Raw genomic sequence first — 19,734 nt, forward strand, 5'->3', positions numbered from 1 at the left:
CTATTGTGTGTGCCTATAGTTCCCAGCTACTTGGGAGACTGAGGCGGCAGGATCGCTTGAGCCCAGGAGTTTGAGTCTGCAGTGAGCTGTAATCATGCCACTGCACTCTAGTCTGGGTGACACAGTGAAACTCTTGTCTCTTTAAAAAAAAAAAAAAAAGGCGGGGGGGGAAAGAGTCTGGGCACAGTGGCTTACACCTGTAATCCCAGCACTTTGGGAGACCCAGGCTGGCGGATCACTTGAGGTCAGGAGTTCTAGACCAGCCTGGCCAATATGGTGGAAACTTGTCTCCACTAAAAATACAAAATAATTAGCCAGGCATGGTGGTGAGCGCCTATATTCCCAGTTATGTAGGAGGCTGAGATGAGATAATCACTTGAATCCAGGAGACAGAGGTTGTAGTGAGCCAAGATCACAGCAACCAGATGGATGACTCTGCAGGCATTTAGCTGAGTGAAATTAGCCAATCTCAGAAGTTACACATAGTATGATTCCTTTTATTAAATTTTTTTCTTTTCTTTTTTTTTTTTTTGGAGACAGGGTCTTACTCTCTGGCCCAGGCTTACTACAACCTCCGCCTCCTGGATTCCAGTGATTCTTGTGCCTCAGCCTCCTGAGTAGCTGGGACTACAGGCACATACCACCATGCCTGGCTAATTTTTCTATTTTTAGTTAGAGACAGGGTTTTGCCATGTTTGCCAGCTGGTCTTGAACTCTTCTGACCTCAAGTGATCCACCTGCCTCAGCCTCCCAAATTGCTGGTAGTATAGGTGTGAGCCACTGTGCCTGGCCCTTTTTTTTTTTTTTTAATTTTTGAGAATTGGGCAATGCTTTGTTCTATAAAATAAATAAGTGTTCCCTACTGTTGAGTTTGCAGAGTTCTTTATATATCCTAGATACAAGTTCCTTTTCAGATATGTGGTTTCAAATGTATTCTCCCAGTCTATAGTTTGTTCTTTCATCCTATTGATGAAATTCTGCAGCACAAAGTTTACATTTTAAAGTCTAGTGGTGTTTCCTTCTAATGTCTTGTTTCTTTTCTTTTTTTTTTTTTCTGAGACATGGTCTTGCTCTCGCTCTGTTGCCCAGGCTGGAGTGCGGTGGTGTAATCTCTGCTCACTGCAACCTCTGTGTCCTGGTTCAAGGGATTCTCCTGCCTCAACCTCCCAGGTAGCTGGGATTATTGGTGTACTACCATGCCTGTATAATTTTTGTATTTTTAGTAGAGATGGGGTTTCACCATGTTGGCCAGGTTGGGAAGATTGGAAGTCTTTCTGTGACAGGGCTTCGACCATCCATTCTTCCAGAAAGCCTTCCATTGTCCCCACGTGAAATGAATGAAGTACATTGGGAGCACAGTGGATATAATTAGAGTATTTTTTTAATGACCACAGTTTTAGTCCATGAAGGTTCAATACTTTGGCAGACGTGGGGTTATACATTTGGGCAGATGGATCAGTGCATTCCCCAACTGGTAAATAACCAGTGCTCTCTGGGGTTCTGAAATGACTGTCGCCCATCACGTTGGTTTAGGAGAGCTCTGTTTGAGTTGCTGTGGTTACATGGCTCAGACCAACCCTGGAAGTTTCTGGATAAATTGTAGCACATCCAGAAAGGAGAGTTATGGGTTGTAGGAGGATTTGAAAGCATATGAAAAGCTGTCTTTAGAAGAGGGAGGAAGACAGGGACCACCAGCAAGAAGTTCTACAGGGAGCTCAGAATTTGGCTCACTGAGAAAAGGATCTTTCTTGGTAGTGAGAATTCTTTCAAGTACTGTGTGTAAGCTTCACATTGCTGGAGGGATTGAAGCAGAATGTAGATAAACCATGTGGGAGGGATTCATTCATTGAGTGTTTGTTGAGCATATTGTGTGCTAAGCCCTAAGATAGGCGTCCCCAAACTTTTTACACAGGGGGCCAGTTCACCCTCAGACCATTGGAGGGCCGCCACATACTGTGCTCCTCTCACTGACCATCAATGAAAGAGGTGCCCCTTCCTGAAGTGCTGCAGGGAGCTGGATAAATGGCCTCAGGGGACCGCATGCGGCCCGAGGGCCGTAGTTTGGGGATGAGGGCCGTAGTTTGGGGACGCCTGCCCTAAGAGAAGGGAATAACTGATCCTGTCTCACAGTGCTTACAATCTAGCAAGTTGAAGCATCAAATGGTGGGGCTGCATTAAAGGAACACTTTGCTGCTTTTAGCTGAGGTTCATAAAGGTTTGCTACTGTCAATCTAGTACCAGTAACCTTTTCTGTGCAGCTCTACTTCATTGGTATGTTTGAAAATCTTAGGTCATCTCATGTGATCCCACATAGTAAGAATCTTCTATTAAGATGACCCCTGCTGGAATACTAGCAGTGATAAGCTCTAGTCACTGTTTTGTGAGAATAAGGATTTAAAGCTCTTCCATTGAATTTATAGTCCAAGTCTAGGTAAATTTTACTTGAGAGAGGTAATTTTGCTGCTACTTTTTGACTGTAGGATGACTTCAGTAGCTAAAATAGCCTGCCACTCAGCAAGTATGTTTGTCAGAGGATTATCAACTGTCCAAGTGGGTTCAAGCTGAGAATTGTTCTAAAAAACTAGGAACCAAATCTTTCTGAAGTCTGACTAGCCCCTAAGAGTGAGCCAGTGAGTCCAGTTATCCTGAAATGGCTTACATTGGGTGATGTTCTAATCTTTTGTTCCCTTTGCTTTGGGGTTTTAGCTAAACAATCAAATGATTCTGGTTCTTTTTTTTCTTTTTCTTTCTTTCTATTTTTTTTTTTGAGATGGAATCTTTCTCTGTCACCTAGGCTGGAGTATAGTGGCATGATATTGGCTCACTGCAACCTCCGCCTCCCAGGTTCAAGTGATTCTCCTGCCTGAGTCTCCCAAGTAGCTGGGATTACAGGTGTATGCCACCACATCTGGCTAATTTTTGTATTTTTAGTAGAGACGGGGTGTCAGCATGTTGGCCAGGCTGGTCTCAAACTCTTGGCCTCAGGTGATCCCCCCGCCTCGTCCTCCCAGAGTACTGGGATTGCAGGCATGAGACACTGCGCCCAGCCAATTCTAGTTTGTAAGGAAATTTTTTGCACAACAATAAAACTGTACAGACTAAAATAAAGAATGAGCAGATTGTTGTGTAACAAAACCTTATCAGGAAGATTTTTATTTTGCACTCACTAAAGAAGGCAGCAGTAAACATAGCTAATGGCTTGCAAGAACAGAAGAACTGGCAGTAGAAACTATACAGGCATTTAATCAAAAACGTGAAAATTATGGCCTGGCACAGTGGCTCACGTCTGTAATCCCAGCACTTTGGGAGGCTGAGGTGGGCAACTTGAGGTCAGGAGTTCGAGACCACCCTGACCAACGTGGAGAATTGCTTGAACCTGGGAGGCAGAGATTGCAGTCAACCGAGATTGCACCACTACACTCCAGCCTGGGTGACAGAGTGAGACTCCATCTCAAAAACAACAACAAAAACATGAAAATCAGTGCTGCAGTTTGCTAAAAGTATGGAATATATATCTGATCATAATGATTAAAATTAATATGCTTATAGACAAATTGAGGCAAATTAGATGTGACACTGCAGGATGAGTGAGATTTAATTTTAATTAAAAAAAATTTTTTTCTTTTTCTCATGACATTCTTCAAAGCAATTTTTAAAAAATTTGTATCAAAAAATTACATGTATTGGAGCTGGGTGCAGTGGGACTCACCTATAGTCACAGCTACTCAGGAGGCTGAAGCAGGAGGATTGCTTGAGTCCAGCCTGGAGCATAGTGAGACCACTCCCCGCCACCCAAAAAAAGAAGAAATACATGTACTGTGTAAAACTGAAAAAGTTAAATAGTATCACAAGGCTTATGTTGAAAGGCAGTAGTCACTCTTTGTGTTCCAGCTCAACACATGCAAATCACTTTCAACTAAATTATTTTATTCTCCTTCATATTTGTAAATTATTGGCTTATTTAACAATTTATTTTTACAATTATGGTCTTAATCTCTTGGTGCCCTTCGGTGGAAGGCAATTAGTTGTTTATAACATCTCAATTTCCTTCTTATATACTTAGGATAAAGCATGAGATTCTGTCCTTTCTACCCCTTTCTTTACCAGTGTAAGAAATGCTTTCCATAGAGCCTGTTTGCCACTATCTGTTTAGGAACTTATACATTTGGCTGATAGCATTCTGGGATATGGTTGGGAGTATAGAGTGGGAGGCTGGAATTATCACTGAATCAGCAAATTTCATTTATTCCCCTGTTTTCAGCTATGACTGCTGTCTCTGATTCTGTATCTCTGGTTCAGATTTTTATGGCTGTAAAACCCAGGCTGTTCTACTCACGCTTAGGAATTCCATCTGTGAACTTTGGGAGGGGCCTAACGTTTTAGAAATTAATATATTCTATTTCATTCCCACCAGCACCTTATCCTTTAGGAATACCTGGTGCCTTTGGTTTCTTGACTCTTCCAAAATTCTTTTTTTTTTTTGGGATGGAGTCTTGCTCTGTCACCAGGCTGGAATGCAGTGACCCAATCTTGGCTCACTAGAATCTTCACCTTCTGGGTTGAAGTGATTCTTCCACCTCAGCTTCCCGAGTAGCTGGGACCACAGGCACATGCCACCACACCTGGCTAATTTTTTTGTAATTTTTTTTTTTTTTGAGACGGAGTTTCGCTCTTGTTACCCAGGCTGGAGTGCAATGGCGTGGTCTCGGCTCACCGCAACCTCTGCCTCCTGGGTTCAGGCAATTCTCCTGCCTCAGCCTCCTGAGTAGCTGGGATTACAGGCATGCGCCACCACGCCCAGCTAATTTTTTGTATTTTTAGTAGAGACGGGGTTTCACCATGTTGACCAGGATGGTCTCGATCTCTTGACCTCGTGATCCACCCGCCTCAGCCTCCCAAAGTGCTGGGATTACAGGCTTGAGCCACCGCGCCCGGCATTTTTTTGTAATTTTAGTAGAGACGGGGTTTCGCTGTGTTGGCCAGGATGGTCTCGATCTCTTGACTTGGTGATCTGCCCACCTCAGCCCCCTGAAGTGCTGGGATTACAGTCGTGAGCCACTGTGCCCGGCCTCTTCCAAGGTTCTTTGACTGGAGTGGCTTCCTGGTTATTGAGGTCCTCCTCATTGCATACTATTAGATTTCAGTGTTCTTGACAATGTAAGTTGGTTATTTCTTACCATCTATTCTTGTATCTTTTGAAATCAGGTAATGATTTTTTTTGCTGTCATCTCTCATTTCTTGACACATTTTTTTTTTCTTTTGAGAAAGGGTCTCGCTGTGTCACCCAGGCTGGAGTGTAATGGTGCTGTGATGGCTCACTGCAGCCTCAAATTCCTGGGCTCAAGTCATCCTCCTGTCTCAGCCTCTTCAGTAGCCGGGACTACAGACATTACAGACATGCACCACCACTATGCCTGGCTGTGTGTGTGTGTGTGTGTGTGTGTGTGTGTGTGTCTGTGTGTCTCTATCTGTCTATCTATCTAATCTATGTATATATCTATTTTTTTTTTTTTAGTAGAGATGAGGTCTCACTATGTGCCCAGGCTGATCTTGAACTCCTGAGCTCAAGTGATCTTCCCACCTCTGCCTCCCAAAGTGCTGGGATTATAGCCTGAGCCACCGCTCCTGGCCTCTTCACATATTCTTGATCTTGGGTTTATTCTTTTTCTTTTTTAATTTTTTTTTTTTTTTCTGAGATGGAGTCTTTGCTTTGTTGCCCAGGCCTGCAGTGCAGTAGAGCAGTCTTGGCTCACTGCAACCTCTGCCTCCTGGGTTCACGTGATTCTCCTGCCTCAGCATCCTGAGTAGCTGGGATTATAGGTGTGCGCCACCATGCCTGGCTAAATTTTTTTTTGTATTTTTTTTTTGGTATTTTTAGTAGAGATGGAGTTTCACCATGTTGTCCCAGCTGGTCTTGAACTCCTGGCCTCAAGTCATCTGCTTGCCTTGGCCTTCCAAAGTGCTGGGATTACAGGCGTGAGCTACCACACCTGGTCTATTCTTTTTTTAAATTCCTTACTGGCATCTTAATAGGATTTTAGAAGTGAGAGAAAAATAAGCATGTATTTAAGAAATAAATAACTAGAACTGGTACGTGGGGTTTTTTTGTTTTAATTTTTATCCAAATTTAAAGGATGAAAAACATATTAAGGCAAGATATAACCTTTGGGAGAAACTGGATGAATGGTACATGGATCTCTGTTATTTCTTATAGCTGAATGTGAATCTATAATTATAGTAAAAAGTTCAATTAAGAAAAATTTAGGGTCACTGACGAGATAAATAATTTCTTTCCATGTATAACCTTTCCTTTCAGAATTTATTTATGAGTGTAATTACAGATTAAAAATTTTTTGTTTAGTTTTTGGTAATCTGCTCTTTTGTATAGTCTTCCTAATAAAATGTTTTCATTGCTACAATATATATCATATTAATATGCTATAAGTTATTGAACATTTTCAGAATTTTAAAAATCTTTCACTGCCTGTAGTACATGTATAGACAAATACTTTTGGCCAGTAATGAGTGAGTGTGCCAGTTTCATTGGAGCTTCACCAGTGTTGTGTGCTGTCATAAATTTTTTCATTTTAGCTATTTTGGTAGATAGAAAATGGCATACGAAAGGAATTTTAGTTTTTGGTTTTTTCTCGATGTCTTTTTCTAGACCATTTCTATTTCTGTTAATGATGGCCTACTGAAGACTAGTTGTGTTTTGAGACCTTTGCTCCTTTTTTCCCCACTTTGCAGTTTATTAATCAGTTACTTGGAGTTGTTCCTTTGTCGACACCAACAGAGGATAAGCTGGCACTGCCTGCTGACATCAGAGCTCTGCAGCAACATTTGTGTGTGGTGCAGCTGACGAGGTTACTTGGCTTGTACCACACCATGGATAAAAATCAGAAATTGAGTGTGGTCAGAGAATTGATGTTAAGGTACCAGCATGGACTAGAATTTGGTGAGCAACCATTCAAAATGTGCAGTAGTTCCCTGATCTACACTAAGACTTAGAAGTCAGTTTTTTAAGCACCTGTAGCACCCTCTTTTAATGAATTTTATAAGGAGAATATTTTGTCTGGGAAGACCATCTAAGTAATATGATGTAAAGCCTTTCTTAAGCCTGGAGTTTTAAATAATTCTCATTGGCTTTCAATTGTCTATGTTTTTCTTTATCTGATGAATTAACTTTTTATTAGATTGGGGTCCATATAGATTGCATAGTTTGTGATAATTATCACATTTTCTGCCTGTAGGCCTAAATATTCTTAATATACAGATTGTAAGTGAACAAAAGGAATATTGTAAATTGTAAGATAATTATTTACTTTAGACATAGATGATCTTCAGATGGGTGTAGCCTTTGCTAGATATATGTGATAGACATATAAATTGTCTGACTATAAATGTCAGTATTTCTCTATAGTTCAAAGAATTAAAGTCAGGAGCTCAGTGTGAATTTAGTTATACATGGCGTTTGGCTTATGTTACTTTCTTCACCTCAACCTCCTTCAAATTTTCCTTCTCTCCCTTTGGGATCATCATGGATACCACCTCTGCTCTGGAACCCTACCTTCTATTCCAGTTGAGTGTGGTCTCACCTTCTTTTGAACCCTTTGATTCGTGGCTTATATTTTTCTCCTAGTACTTATTCTTACTTTACTTTTCCTCTTCTCCCTCCTGTCACTTTCCTGCTTTTAAAAACTCCTTTGGGATCAGTAATAGTTGAACAAATGTTAAAATAGATATGATTTTTTTCCCCCTATAGGGAAAACCTGTTTGAAAACAGAATTGCAATTTTCTGACTATTACTGTCTCCTTGCTGTTCATGTGCTTATTGATGTATGGAGGGAAACAGGTAAGTAACAGTGCTTTCAGTTCAACTTTTCATTTTTGCTTCTTTTGATTATAAGTACTACATTCTTTCCTTAGACTAATTACACAGTCCACAAATTTGATTTATTCGTTTAGGTTCTACTTTTCTTGCCATTTCTAGGGTACTTCTAGAAAAACCTGTCTTGGCCAGGTGCGGTGGCTCATGCCTGTAATCCCAGCACTTTGGAAGGCTGAGGCAGGTGGGTCACCTGAGGTCAGGAGTTCAAGACCAGTCTGACCAACATGGCGAAATGTCATCTCTACTAAAAATATAAAAGTTAGCCGGGTGTCTTGACACATGCTTGTAGTCCCAGCTGTTCAGGAGGCTGAAGTAGAACAGCTTGAACTCAGGAGGTGGAGGTTGTAGTGAGCTGAGGTCGTGCCACTGCACTCCAGCCTGGGGGACAGAGCAAGACTCCATCTCAAAATTAAAACAAAAACCTGTCTCCAGTTTATACCCCTGTAACCAGGATAATGTTAAATGAATGGATGTCTGTTCTGTTTGTTTGTTTCTTTTTTTGTTTTGAGACGGAGTCTTGCTCTGTCGCCAGGCTGGAGTGCAGTGGCACGATCTTGGCTCACTGCAACCTCCATCTCCTGGGCTCAAGCGATTCTCCTGCCTCATCCTCCCAAGTAGCTGGGATTACAGGCGCACGCCACCACGCCTGGCTAATTTTTTTTTTTTTTTTTTTTTTTAGTAGAGGTGGGGTTTCACCATGTTGACCAGGACGGTCTTGATCTCCTGGCCTTGTGATCCACCTGTCTCAGCCTCCCAAAATGCTGGGATTACAGGTGTGAACCAGTGTGCCTGTCCTGTACATGTATATATCTACTAAAAATACAAAAATTAGCTGGGTGTGGTGGTGCATGCCTGTAATCCCAGCTAATTGGAAGGCTGAGGCATGAGAATTGCTTGGACCCAGGAGGCAGTGGTGGGAGTGAGCCTGGTGACAGAGCAAGACTCTGTCTCAAAAAAAAAAAAATGCACGTACAGGCCTATGGAACAGAATATCCTTTTTTATTCACTTAAAAAAATTTTATATCTAGGAAAATGCATTCTTTCTGGAATACAGTTTGTCTCACTTAAGACAAAAATATAAGACATGGTAAAGGAAGCATTGTGAATGATTGGGGAAGAGAAGGATGATTCAGCAAATGATTTTAGGATTGCCTTTTCTTTAGGTCTCACCCCCTGACATTTTGTCTCATTAGTGATTTTGGAGAAAAAAATAACTTTAGGTCCTTATTGTGTATTTTTCACAAGGATAAACTATAGAAGAAACAAAGGGCTAGGAGACAGTGGTGAGCAAGATGAACACAACTCCCGCCCTCATGGATCATTTCACAGAGCACTCAGGTTTGCTTTTTTTTGAGATGGAGTTTCGCCGTTGTTGCCCAGGCTGGAGTGCAGTGGTGTGATCTCTGCTCACTGCAACTTCCGCCTCCTGGGTTCAAGTGATTCTCATGCCTCAGCCTCCAGAGTTGCTGAAATTATAAGCACATGCCACCATGCCTGGCAAGTTTTTGTATTTTTAGCTTCGGCCTCCCAAAGTGCTGGGATTATAGGCGTGTAATCCCAAGTACTACGCCCAGCAGGTAGTACTTGTTGCACTATATTGTACCAGGGATGAGAATTAAATCCTTGTCATCAGAGAACTTGTTATTTGAGCCCCTAGATTCATGAGGCTACATAGGGCAGCAAAAGTCATTTAAACATAAAAACATGAATGAGTTGGTCACTTAGTAATTTGGTCCCCACACAGTCAGCCTTTCTTACTTATGCCTACCACTGTTCTCACCAATAGTGATTATGGCTTTGCTAGTCTCTTATTTTGAGCAAGGTATGTGACCATATGATTATAGTAACAACAGACGGTTGATCATCAGACATATGAAAGCACTTTATACAAATTAACTAATTTAAACATTATATATATATATATTTTTTTTTTATTTTTTTATTTTTTTATTTTTATTTTTTTTTTGAGACGGAGTCTTCCTCTGTCTTCCGAGCTGGAATGCAGTGGTGTGATCTTGCTCACTGCAATCTCCGCCTCCCAGGTTCAAGTGATTCTCCTGCTTCAGCCTCCTGAGTAGCTGGGATTACAGGTGCACACCATCACTCCTGGCTAATTTTTGTATTTTTGGTAGAGATGGGGTTTTACCATGTTGGTCAGGCTGGTGTTGAACTCCTGACCTTGTAGGATCCACCCGCCTTGGCCTCCCAGAGTTCTGACATTACAGGCATGAGCCCCTGGCCAATTTAAACATTTTAATAATACAGTTACTGTCACAGTTTTATAGATGAGAGAAGTGGAGGGCAGAGAGAAAAAACGTAAATTGTCCCAAATCCTGCGGTGCAGACAAATAAATGAGAATCATTTGTAAAATGCAATTGTAGATCTTGTAAAGAGGCAGGGCTTCTTGAAGTCAGTGAAAGGGATGTTGAAGTACTCCGGTCACAGTCATAGTCATTATTCAAGGTGGACCAGGCAGAACTGGAAAGTTGAAGAGGGCATTGAAAGAGATTGATTTGGCTGGGCGCGGTGGCTCAAGCCTGTAATTTCAGCACTTTGGGAGGCTGAGGCGGATGGATCACAAGGTCAAGAGATCGAGACTATCCTGGTCTACATGGTGAAACCCCGTCTCTACTAAAAAAACACAAAAAATTAGCTGGGCATGGTGGCGCATGCCTGTAATCCCAGCTACTCAGGAGGCTGAGGCAGGAGAATTGCCTGAACCCAGGAGGCGGAGGTTGCGGTGAGCCGAGATCGCGCCATTGCACTCCAGCCTGGGTAACAAGAGCGAAACTCCATCTCAAAAAAAAAAAAAAAAAAAAAAAGAGATTGATTTGAATTCGAAAGGATTGAGTGCTTTAGGAAGTTGATGCTCTCAAATATTTTTTCTGAAAGCCCCCCCTTTTTTTTTTTGAGTCAGGGTCTCACTCTCTCATCCAGGCTGCAGTGCCATGGCACCATAACAGGTCACTCTAGTCTCAACCTCCTGGGCTCAAGGGATCCTCCCACTTCAGTCTCCGGGGTAGCTGGGAATATAGGTATATGACACCATGCCCAGCTAGCTTTTGTATTATTTATTTATTTACTTAGTTTTAAATTTTTTAAATTTACTTTTTATTTATTTTAAAATTTTATTTTTATTTTGAGATGAGTCTTACTCTGTTGCTCAGGCTGGAGTGCAGTAGTGCGATCTCAGCTCACTGCAACCTCCACCTCCTGGTTCAAGCGATTCTCCTGCCTCAGCCTCCTGAGTAGCTGGAATTATAGGCACCCGCCACCATGCCTGGCTAATTTGTGTATTTTTAGTAGAGAAGTTTTATGTTGGCCATTTTGGTCTCAAACTCCTGACCTTAGGTGATCCACTCACCCTGGCCTCCCAGAGCTCTGGGATTACAGGCGTGAGCCACGGCCCCTGGCCAGTTTTTGTGTTTTTTACAGACAGGGTTTTGCCATGTTTCCCACTGGTCTCAAACTCCTGGGCTCAAGTCATCTGCCTTGTCCTACCTTAAAATCTTACTGCATGGCACTTTGATTTTAGCTATTGTTACTGACTGTAAAAGCAGCTTGTACAAATTGTGGAAAGCAGTTTACTTAAAATCTCACTTTTCTGGACCTCAGAAGTACTCTATCACTTCTGCATTTCTTTCTTTCTTTCTTTCTTTCTTTCTTTCTTTCTTTCTTTCTTTCTTTCTTTCTTTCTTTCTTTTTTCTGTTCTTGAGACAGGATTGTACTCTGCTGCCCAGGTTGGAGTGCAGTGGCGGGATCACAGCTCACTGCAGCCTCGACCTCCTAGGCTCAGGCAAGCCTCCCAACCTCAGCCTCCTGAGTAGCTGCCACCATAGGCAGTGTGCACCACCACATCTGGCTAATTTTTCCAAAAATGTTTTTAATAGAGACGGTCTAGCTACGTTGTTCAGGCTGGTCTTGAACTTCTGGGCTCAAGTGATCCTCCCACCTTAGCTTCCCAAAGTGCTGGGATTGTAGGCATGAGCCACCATGCCCAGCTAACATATTTATTTGTTTTCTTTCTCTTTGAGCATATTTTAATAGTTGAAGTCAACTCTTTGTACTAACTCGAATGTTCTCTTTGTATGTGTGTTTACTGAACATTCTTGCACAAACATTTTTCTTTGTAATTAAAAACTCTTTATTAATGTCAAGTGTTTATATGACGTTTCCAGGTGTGGAAGTTATAATTTACCTAATCATTCTCCCATCGTTACATCATTAGATAGTATGACAACTATTTTTGTATATAAAATTTTATCTGTATTTCATAGTATTTTCTTTAGATGGATCCCAAAGAATAAGTTATTTAATCTTGAAGACTACAGATGCATGTACCTTTTGAACTTTCATGGACCAAAAAAAAAAAAATCAAACTAAGGCATTTTAGTTTGATTATTAATGAGTAAATATTTTCAAACATCCTATTTGCCATTCTGTTAGTAAAATTTCATGTGGAAAAAAAATGATGTCTACAGAGAATATCTGTCTGGGGTCTTATAGAGGAAATCCTGCAGGGACAAAGTGATGAACTCCAGTTTCCCTTCAAAGTCTATCTCTTCCCAGAATCCTAGGCACCTTAAATACGTATCATTTTTGCAGTGGACATGTTTAAGAATAGACTTTAATTATTGAAGGACTCTCTGTTTAGGGGAAATTCTTTATTTTGATTATAGATATATATCTAAAATTTGTTCTCTGTCATTTAACTTCATTTATGGGGGGGTGATGATATCACTAAGGTTTTGTTTATTATTTTTGGGAAGCCTTCATGTGCTGTCAGGTTCAGTGGATAATGCTGTATTTTGGTTCTAGGTGATGAGACCGCTGTGTGGCAGGCCCTGACTTTGCTGGAAGAGGGATTAACCCATAGCCCTTCCAATGCTCAGTTCAAATTGCTGCTTGTACGAATCTACTGTATGCTGGGTGCATTTGAACCAGTGGTGGATCTTTACTCCAGCCTTGATGCTAAGCATATCCAGCATGATACCATTGGGTTGGTAGTATATACTCTGAATAATGAGCAGCTGGCTACACCAGTGTGGGGTATCCAGGACTCTAACTTAGGTTTTAAAGTTGATCCTGACATTAAGCCTTTTCGATTAAATAATAACCTGTTATGATCTGTTGCAAAGCAGAAAGATTTTAATATCTCCTAGCATTTTGTGGTAATTTGAAAATGTACACGATTTAGAAATGTGAGTTTTCCCCAGAGATAGCAAATAGCTATGTATTTTGAACCCTTATTCTTAGCAAACATGATTCTGAAGTGTTCATTTCTGCTTTGTAGTTCAAGTTGACACATGTACTTTATTTATTGACTCCAACAGAGCCTGAATTTGTATTTTGGATTTGTATTTAGACTACTGTTTATTATTATGCTATTATTACTTAATGGCATTTTCTCTGTTCTCTATGGTGCTGTTTGAGGAAGATAGCATTATGTTGTTTTAGAACTTTTATGTGCCATTAATCATCAGAGTGTAAGAAAGCAGGGTATAGAACTTTAGGTCTCCCACAAAACTGAGTTAACTTTTTGTGCTTTTTAAAAAAAATTTTATCTTGTGAATTAGATAATTTCTGTGGCAGTATGTTTTAGTTTTTCCTTATGCCTTGCTGTTTTTTTGCCAAGTAATTTGAAGTGTAATATTTGATACTGAGGTAGGTAGGTAAGTATAACATGTCTTTTGTTTTTTTCTTTCCTTTTTATCTAGTTATCTTTTGACCCGATATGCTGAATCCCTAGGTCAGTATGCTGCTGCGTCCCAATCCTGTAACTTCGCACTCAGGTTTTTTCACTCCAACCAGAAAGATGTAAGTGAAAAACCATTTTTCAACTGTGATGTTGCTTGCTGACTGCACACGAATGAGGAGTGTGTCACCTCATGTCACAAGTACACGTTAGCACATACTGAACTAACGAGTGCCCTTAGACCACAGCTTACTGTCCAAGGCTGGTAGGAAGAGGTAGAGAGTTATTTGTGTTTGTTAGAATGAGTGTGTTTAATAGAATCCTTGGAAAGTTGCATTTAAAACCGGTACTTAACTGACTAGGAAGTGTTATTCCATTTAGACTTATCTTTTGATCTCTAACAGACTTTTCCAAGTGTTTAAGAAACAGCCTATAAGCGTTCATAGCCTGGGATACCATATAACATTTTACAATAGCAGCTGCTGTTACTTTTATTTAATTCTGAAATTTATATCCATTGTGCTCTTTGCCAACAGCGAATGTACTTATATTTTCTTAGAAAATTAAAAGACATTCCAAGAAACTTAGATGAATAATATGTTTTTAAAGGAAGTAACAAATAAAATAGAGCTTCTCTGTGCCATAATGAAAGGATGGGATTTGCACCATATTTTTCACTGCAAAGCAGACTTGAGCTCTACTTGTTGGTTAAGCAGAAGTTTTTGTAGGAAAACTATACGGTCTGTACTCAGTCGACCAATTGTGAAAAACTGCCCAACAGTGAATATGGAGAAAAGGAATGTCTTCAGGGTGATCACTGCCTACTTGGTTTTCACAGACTTCTAAGCCTTATCGCCTGAAATTGGCCGTGCCAGCTATCTGCCCATAGCTTTCCATTTTCATGGTCTATGAGCAATTAAGGAACTGGCAAGGAAGCTAGTTTCTGGGGTTCTTCTTGGCAAACACTCATGAGGATTTTTTTTAAAACCTTTTTGTTACTATAACAGGATGACTAATCTTTTATCTAATTCTTTAAGGATGTATTAAATGGAAGGCAGGGCAGAAGCATTTCTGGACATGGAATATAGGTTTGTTGTTTTCCGTTTATGATAATTATGTTCTGACAAGTTTCAGGGAGTGGCCTAGAGGGCTGGAGTAGCAAAGGACAGCTCTGAGTAGGTGGAAAGCAGCCTCTTGTGCTTAGATCATGAGCTGTGTACCATTAGTTGGTTCTTAGTCCTGTATCCCTCCCCAGAGTGGCTCCTGTGCTCCCCCAGTGATTGGTATCTCCCTTCAGACTTCATTTTGTGGCACAGCTTCTGATCAGGGTGAGAGGAGAATGAGTATCAGCATCTGATCATTTTGCTCAGAAGGTGCTGGCCTGGCTTAGAGGTCAGAAGGTCGTCTCTAGGATGTTGGGTTTCTAAAATCTCCTAGCATGCATGAGCTATAAACCTATGAATTTTCATTGTGTGTTCAAGTATCTGTGCTTGACCTCCTGTTTTTAAGAAGTGTCACTAAAAACAACAACAAAAAAATCGGAAGAATTGATTTCCTCAAATCTCAGTATTTATGCTCTTATTTCTGTATTTATAAGAGAGATTAAAGAAACATTTGATTAACTGAAGATTCCTTTTCAAAGATTTGTTTTTCAAATAGCTTTGAGGTAGTGGGAGTAAATAAGGGATTAATTCCAGCCTGGTGGCTGGTTTTCCTGTAGCTTTTAATCATCTAGCATTCTAGAACAACTATAGTACTCTTTAAGATGTGGTCAGTAAAGACACATTATTTTACATACATCAGAATTAGGCTTTACTTTTTTTCTTTCCACAAATATTGTGTCCGAATAGTTGTTTTGAAAGAAAAAAACTCTAAAATTACAAGAGTATTGTAATATAGGCAAAGGAGACACCTAGGAGCAATTTGAGGGGATTCATCATCCTCAGTGGGTTTTTTTCCCTCTGTGTGTGTGTGTGTGTGTGTGTGTGTGTGTGTGTGTGTGTGCCTTTGATGTTTTACTGATGGTTGTGTATGGCAAAAGTGACTAATTGATCTGAATGTATATGATATTGAACCTGATAAAAATTATAGCATTTTATTGATCAGAGACTAGGATACTTGAAATATATTTTGATTACTACCAAGAAGATGGAGCTTATTTAATCTTCTGGCAGGACATAATCTTGAGGAGTCCTAGAGGCAAAAGAAAAATACAGTACAGGCTGGGCACAGTGGCTCACACCTGTAATCCAGGCACTTTGGGAGGCTAAGGTGAGTTGATCAGGAGTTCGAGACCAATCTGGTCAGGAGTTCGAGACCAATCTGGCCAACATGGTGAAACCCAGTCTACTAAAAATATAAAAATTAGCCGGGCATGGTGGCAGGTGCCTGTAATCCCAGCTACTCAGGAGGCTGAGGCAGGAGAATTGCTTGTCCTGGGAGGTAGAGGTTGCAGTGAGCTGAGATTGCACCATTATACTCCAACCTAGGTGATGAGAGAGACTCTGTAACCGCCCCCCCCACCCCAAAAAAATAAAACTACAGTACAGCAAGGAACATGTGCCTTGACCTTAATGTTGAGACTATGAAGTGAATTGTTTCCTAAAGAAATCTAAGGCTAAGAAAGATTATGACTGTAGTGTCTTACTGTGTGTGTTCAACTTTCTGCTCAGAGTATTAGAAATTTCTCTTCAAAGCCAGAGCTCTATACTCTGCATCTTTTATTCTTGATAGTTTTTGGGATCCCCTGATGCTTTTTCCTTGGGTGACTGATGCATTTCAATTCCCACCTAGCTCTTCAAAAGAACACTTTTACTTAAATGGAAAATCTAGTGTTCTGCTTAGTAACGTTTTGTGCTATGGGATTGAAAGTTGTATTTGCGAGGTCTGCACAGGGATTTTCTTCCTAGCAAGGTTATTTTCTGTTGTCATCTTACTTTGGTATAGATTTTTTAAAATATGAGAATAAGCACTAGATTTTCATATCTCTAAAAGTCACTTATGTGTTTTTACTTCTTTAAAATTTCCCTTTAATATCTCTGTTTTTCACAAAAATTAGCTGGATGTGGTGGCAAGCGCCTTTAATCCCAGCTACTTGGGAGGCTGAGGCAGGCGAGTTGCTTGAATCTGGGAGGTGGAGGTTGTAGTGAGCTGAGATTGCACCACTGCACTCCAGCTTGGGTTACAGGGTGAGACTCTGTCTCAAAAAAAAAAAAAAAAAAAAGTCTATTTTAGGTTTTCACAAAGATCAATTATTCAGGGGTTTTATGTCCATATATTTTACTAATTTTTACAGTGACCAGGGTTCATTTCAGGAATCCATTCGGGATCTAAATAGCCTCATTGGTGCATAAATGAGTAGAAATAGGTACGGACAACATACTTTGACATTCAAAAGTCTTGAAAGTGCCTGTGGCTTCCAGTTTTGCCTGCAGTTCCAATAGGGGATTGTTTCTTTACATAGCAATATTTCCACAGCCTTGGTCCTACTGGTTGCATCCCAGACACTTGTCTAGCTCTGCAGTGGTACTTTACTGCAGTGTTATAGAAGGACTATCTAAAAAAGATAAGCCAGAGAACTATAGCTACCTTCTTAGTTTCTTAAAAACTATACTTTTTGTTGCCCCTTATTTTTCTCTTTGAAAATCGATTGTCCCCCCTTTTTTTAAAATAATAAATAAATAAATAAATAAAATGGTGTTCCACAGACCACTTAGAAAGTAAAACTGCCCCTACACTTGGTAAGGCTGGGTTCCCTCCTTTAATCATAGCATACTTTGGAACTGTAATTATAACCTTGATGGGAGTTACTGAAGTCATATTTTCTTTTTGATTAATTGCTGAATCATGTGTTCCTAACCAGCTGGGGTTTTTTTGTTGTTTTTTTCCCCCTCCCCGCAGCTGTAAGTTCCTGTTACAAGGGCATATAGTAAACCTTGCTATGTTTTCTAAGCCAAGGGGCCATAGGATAGGTATATGTGTTTAGAGTATCCTGGCCTCCTCTCGATAGGGTGTATCACTGTCCTTTAATCAAGCTAGAAGGTATAGTTGAGCTTTTTCAGGTAGTCCTTCTTGAAACCTGCAGGATCACAAGTAATCTTTTTAATTTTCTTGTGTCCGTCCGTCTCTAATTTCTCCAGATACTGCAGGCAAACAGCTCGCCGAGGTGTCCCATGGGGGTTTAAAAGCCGCATCGAATGCAGTTGAATTAGCGCCCGTGGCGCAATCCCGCGGCCTGAAATGAACCCTGCAAGGCTGTATATCAGAGGGTATGTTGTTGACTATTGGCCTATTTTCCTACTGGGCAAATTATTCAGACCTAATGGAGATGGGGGCAGAGCTGATTAACTGAGGCTATGTAAAAAAGACTGGCTTTTCTAGAAAGGATCTTTTTTGGGGGCAGACATCAGCTTTGAGCATAATACTTTCTTTGGCCCAAAGGGGTGATCTTCTGTCTTCTGATCCTGATGGCATAGACCCACACCCATGAACTGTTCTTCTCTGAGACTCTATTGTGCCAGAATTTCTGTTTAGAATTCTTTATCTTGCCTCTGTTCTGTAATGTTTGATCTCTGTCTATGTATTAAGCTACAATTAAAGCAACATGTGGTGAGTGTTCCCTTCACGTACTTGTTTAAGGAAATTTCCAGCAGAAGTCTATGCAGATGGACAAGAAACTTGGTTCTTGAAGTCTTTGTCCTCAGAATAGATTATAATGTGAATTTTTATAGGTCTTTTGTTTGGTGTCTTCTGTCCTGATGTAATACTCATATGCCCTATGTTTCTGATACAGTATTCAAAAATAAACAAAACCAAGGAGCAGGCTGTCTTTTTCTGAAGGAGAGTGGTTTTTATTCGGGGTGGGGGGCAGGTTGTTCTATTATTCTGGTGCTTTTGGAACCTTTGTTTGAAACACAGCTTATCTTAGATGCAGAAAAACATGGAGTAATATCCCTTCCAGAATGGCACTAACCAAATTTTTGACTGATGTGGCAAAACAAAACCTCAGTTCCTATTGACTTGAAAGACATGACTGCCAAGGGAAGGCTTATGTGCTGGCGGCAGAGGCTGGTTATTACAATTAGTAATATTATTAGTAAAGGAGATATTTGTCTAAAATATAAGAAGGAAGAAAAATAACATTTAAAAAAGCTAATATTCTACCTGGTGACCAAGACCTTTAAAGATTAGATTTAAGCCGGGCGCGGTGGCTCAAGCCTGTAATCCCAGCACTTTGGGAGGCCGAGGCGGGTGGATCACGAGGTTGAGAGTTCGAGACCATCCTGGTCGACATGGTGAAACCCCGTCTCTACTAAAAATACAAAAAATCAGCTGGGCATGGTGGCGCGTGCCTGTAATCCCAGCTACTCAGGAGGCTGAGGCAGGAGAATTGCCTGAACCCAGGAGGTGGAGGTTGAGGTGAGCCGAGATCGTGCCATTGCACTCCAGCCTGGGTAACAAGAGCGAAACTCTGTCTCAAAAAAAAAAAAAAAAAAAGATTAGATTTAAAACTTAATTTTAGTTTGAGCGTTTTATTTTGGCTGGCAAGGTTTACTTACATTGCCTGACTTGTGAACTATTTATACCAAGGTGTGTTTTTCCTTCTCAGACCTCAGAATATATTATTCAAGCTTACAAATATGGTGCATTTGAGAAGATCCCAGAGTTTATCGCTTTTAGGAACAGGCTGAATAATTCTCTTCATTTTGCACAAGTCCGTACTGAACGGATGCTGTTAGACCTTCTACTTGAAGCAAATATGTAAGTATTGCATAAGAGCTATAAAGGAACTAAGGGATTAGATCAGTTGCTAAGCGCCGTTAATGGGCTCATGGGTGTTATTAGCAGCCTTAAGGTAAAATAGGGGGGAAAAAAGGGAAAGAGAAAGTGGGGAAACAGCCTGATATATGGCATGGGGAATGATAGAGTACTGCCAGCAACATCTTAGGACCATTACAGAAGCCAGTTAGGTCATGGTCATCAACCCCTGGTCCATATTGTACTTACAAAGGTTCCTTCCTCCCTACAAATCAAAGGATTTCAGGAATTCTGATCCCCTTTGTTTTGTATGGGCTTCTAGAACCTTTTTCTTGCCATGTAACAAGCCAGCTTGATCTGTGCTTGGTTCTATTTCACATTATATGAGCCCT

General features: G+C 40.6%; 1 protein-coding gene across 2 annotated transcripts in view; it reads left to right on the top strand.

Moving 5' to 3' along the window:
* NAA25 (N-alpha-acetyltransferase 25, NatB auxiliary subunit) overlaps nt 1-19,734 on the top strand; it is an 84,059-nt gene that overhangs the window by 42,703 nt on the left and 21,622 nt on the right. For both annotated transcript variants that reach the window (XM_039472330.2, XM_074402213.1), the window contains 5 exons: nt 6,748-6,955; nt 7,763-7,852; nt 12,709-12,889; nt 13,608-13,707; nt 19,194-19,345. In XM_039472330.2, coding sequence (XP_039328264.2) covers nt 6,748-6,955; nt 7,763-7,852; nt 12,709-12,889; nt 13,608-13,707; nt 19,194-19,345 — 731 coding nt within the window. The remainder of the gene's footprint in view (nt 1-6,747; nt 6,956-7,762; nt 7,853-12,708; nt 12,890-13,607; nt 13,708-19,193; nt 19,346-19,734) is intronic.

This window comes from Saimiri boliviensis, chromosome 7 (assembly GCF_048565385.1).
Source record: "Saimiri boliviensis isolate mSaiBol1 chromosome 7, mSaiBol1.pri, whole genome shotgun sequence".
NCBI classification, from domain to species: domain Eukaryota; kingdom Metazoa; phylum Chordata; class Mammalia; order Primates; family Cebidae; genus Saimiri; species Saimiri boliviensis.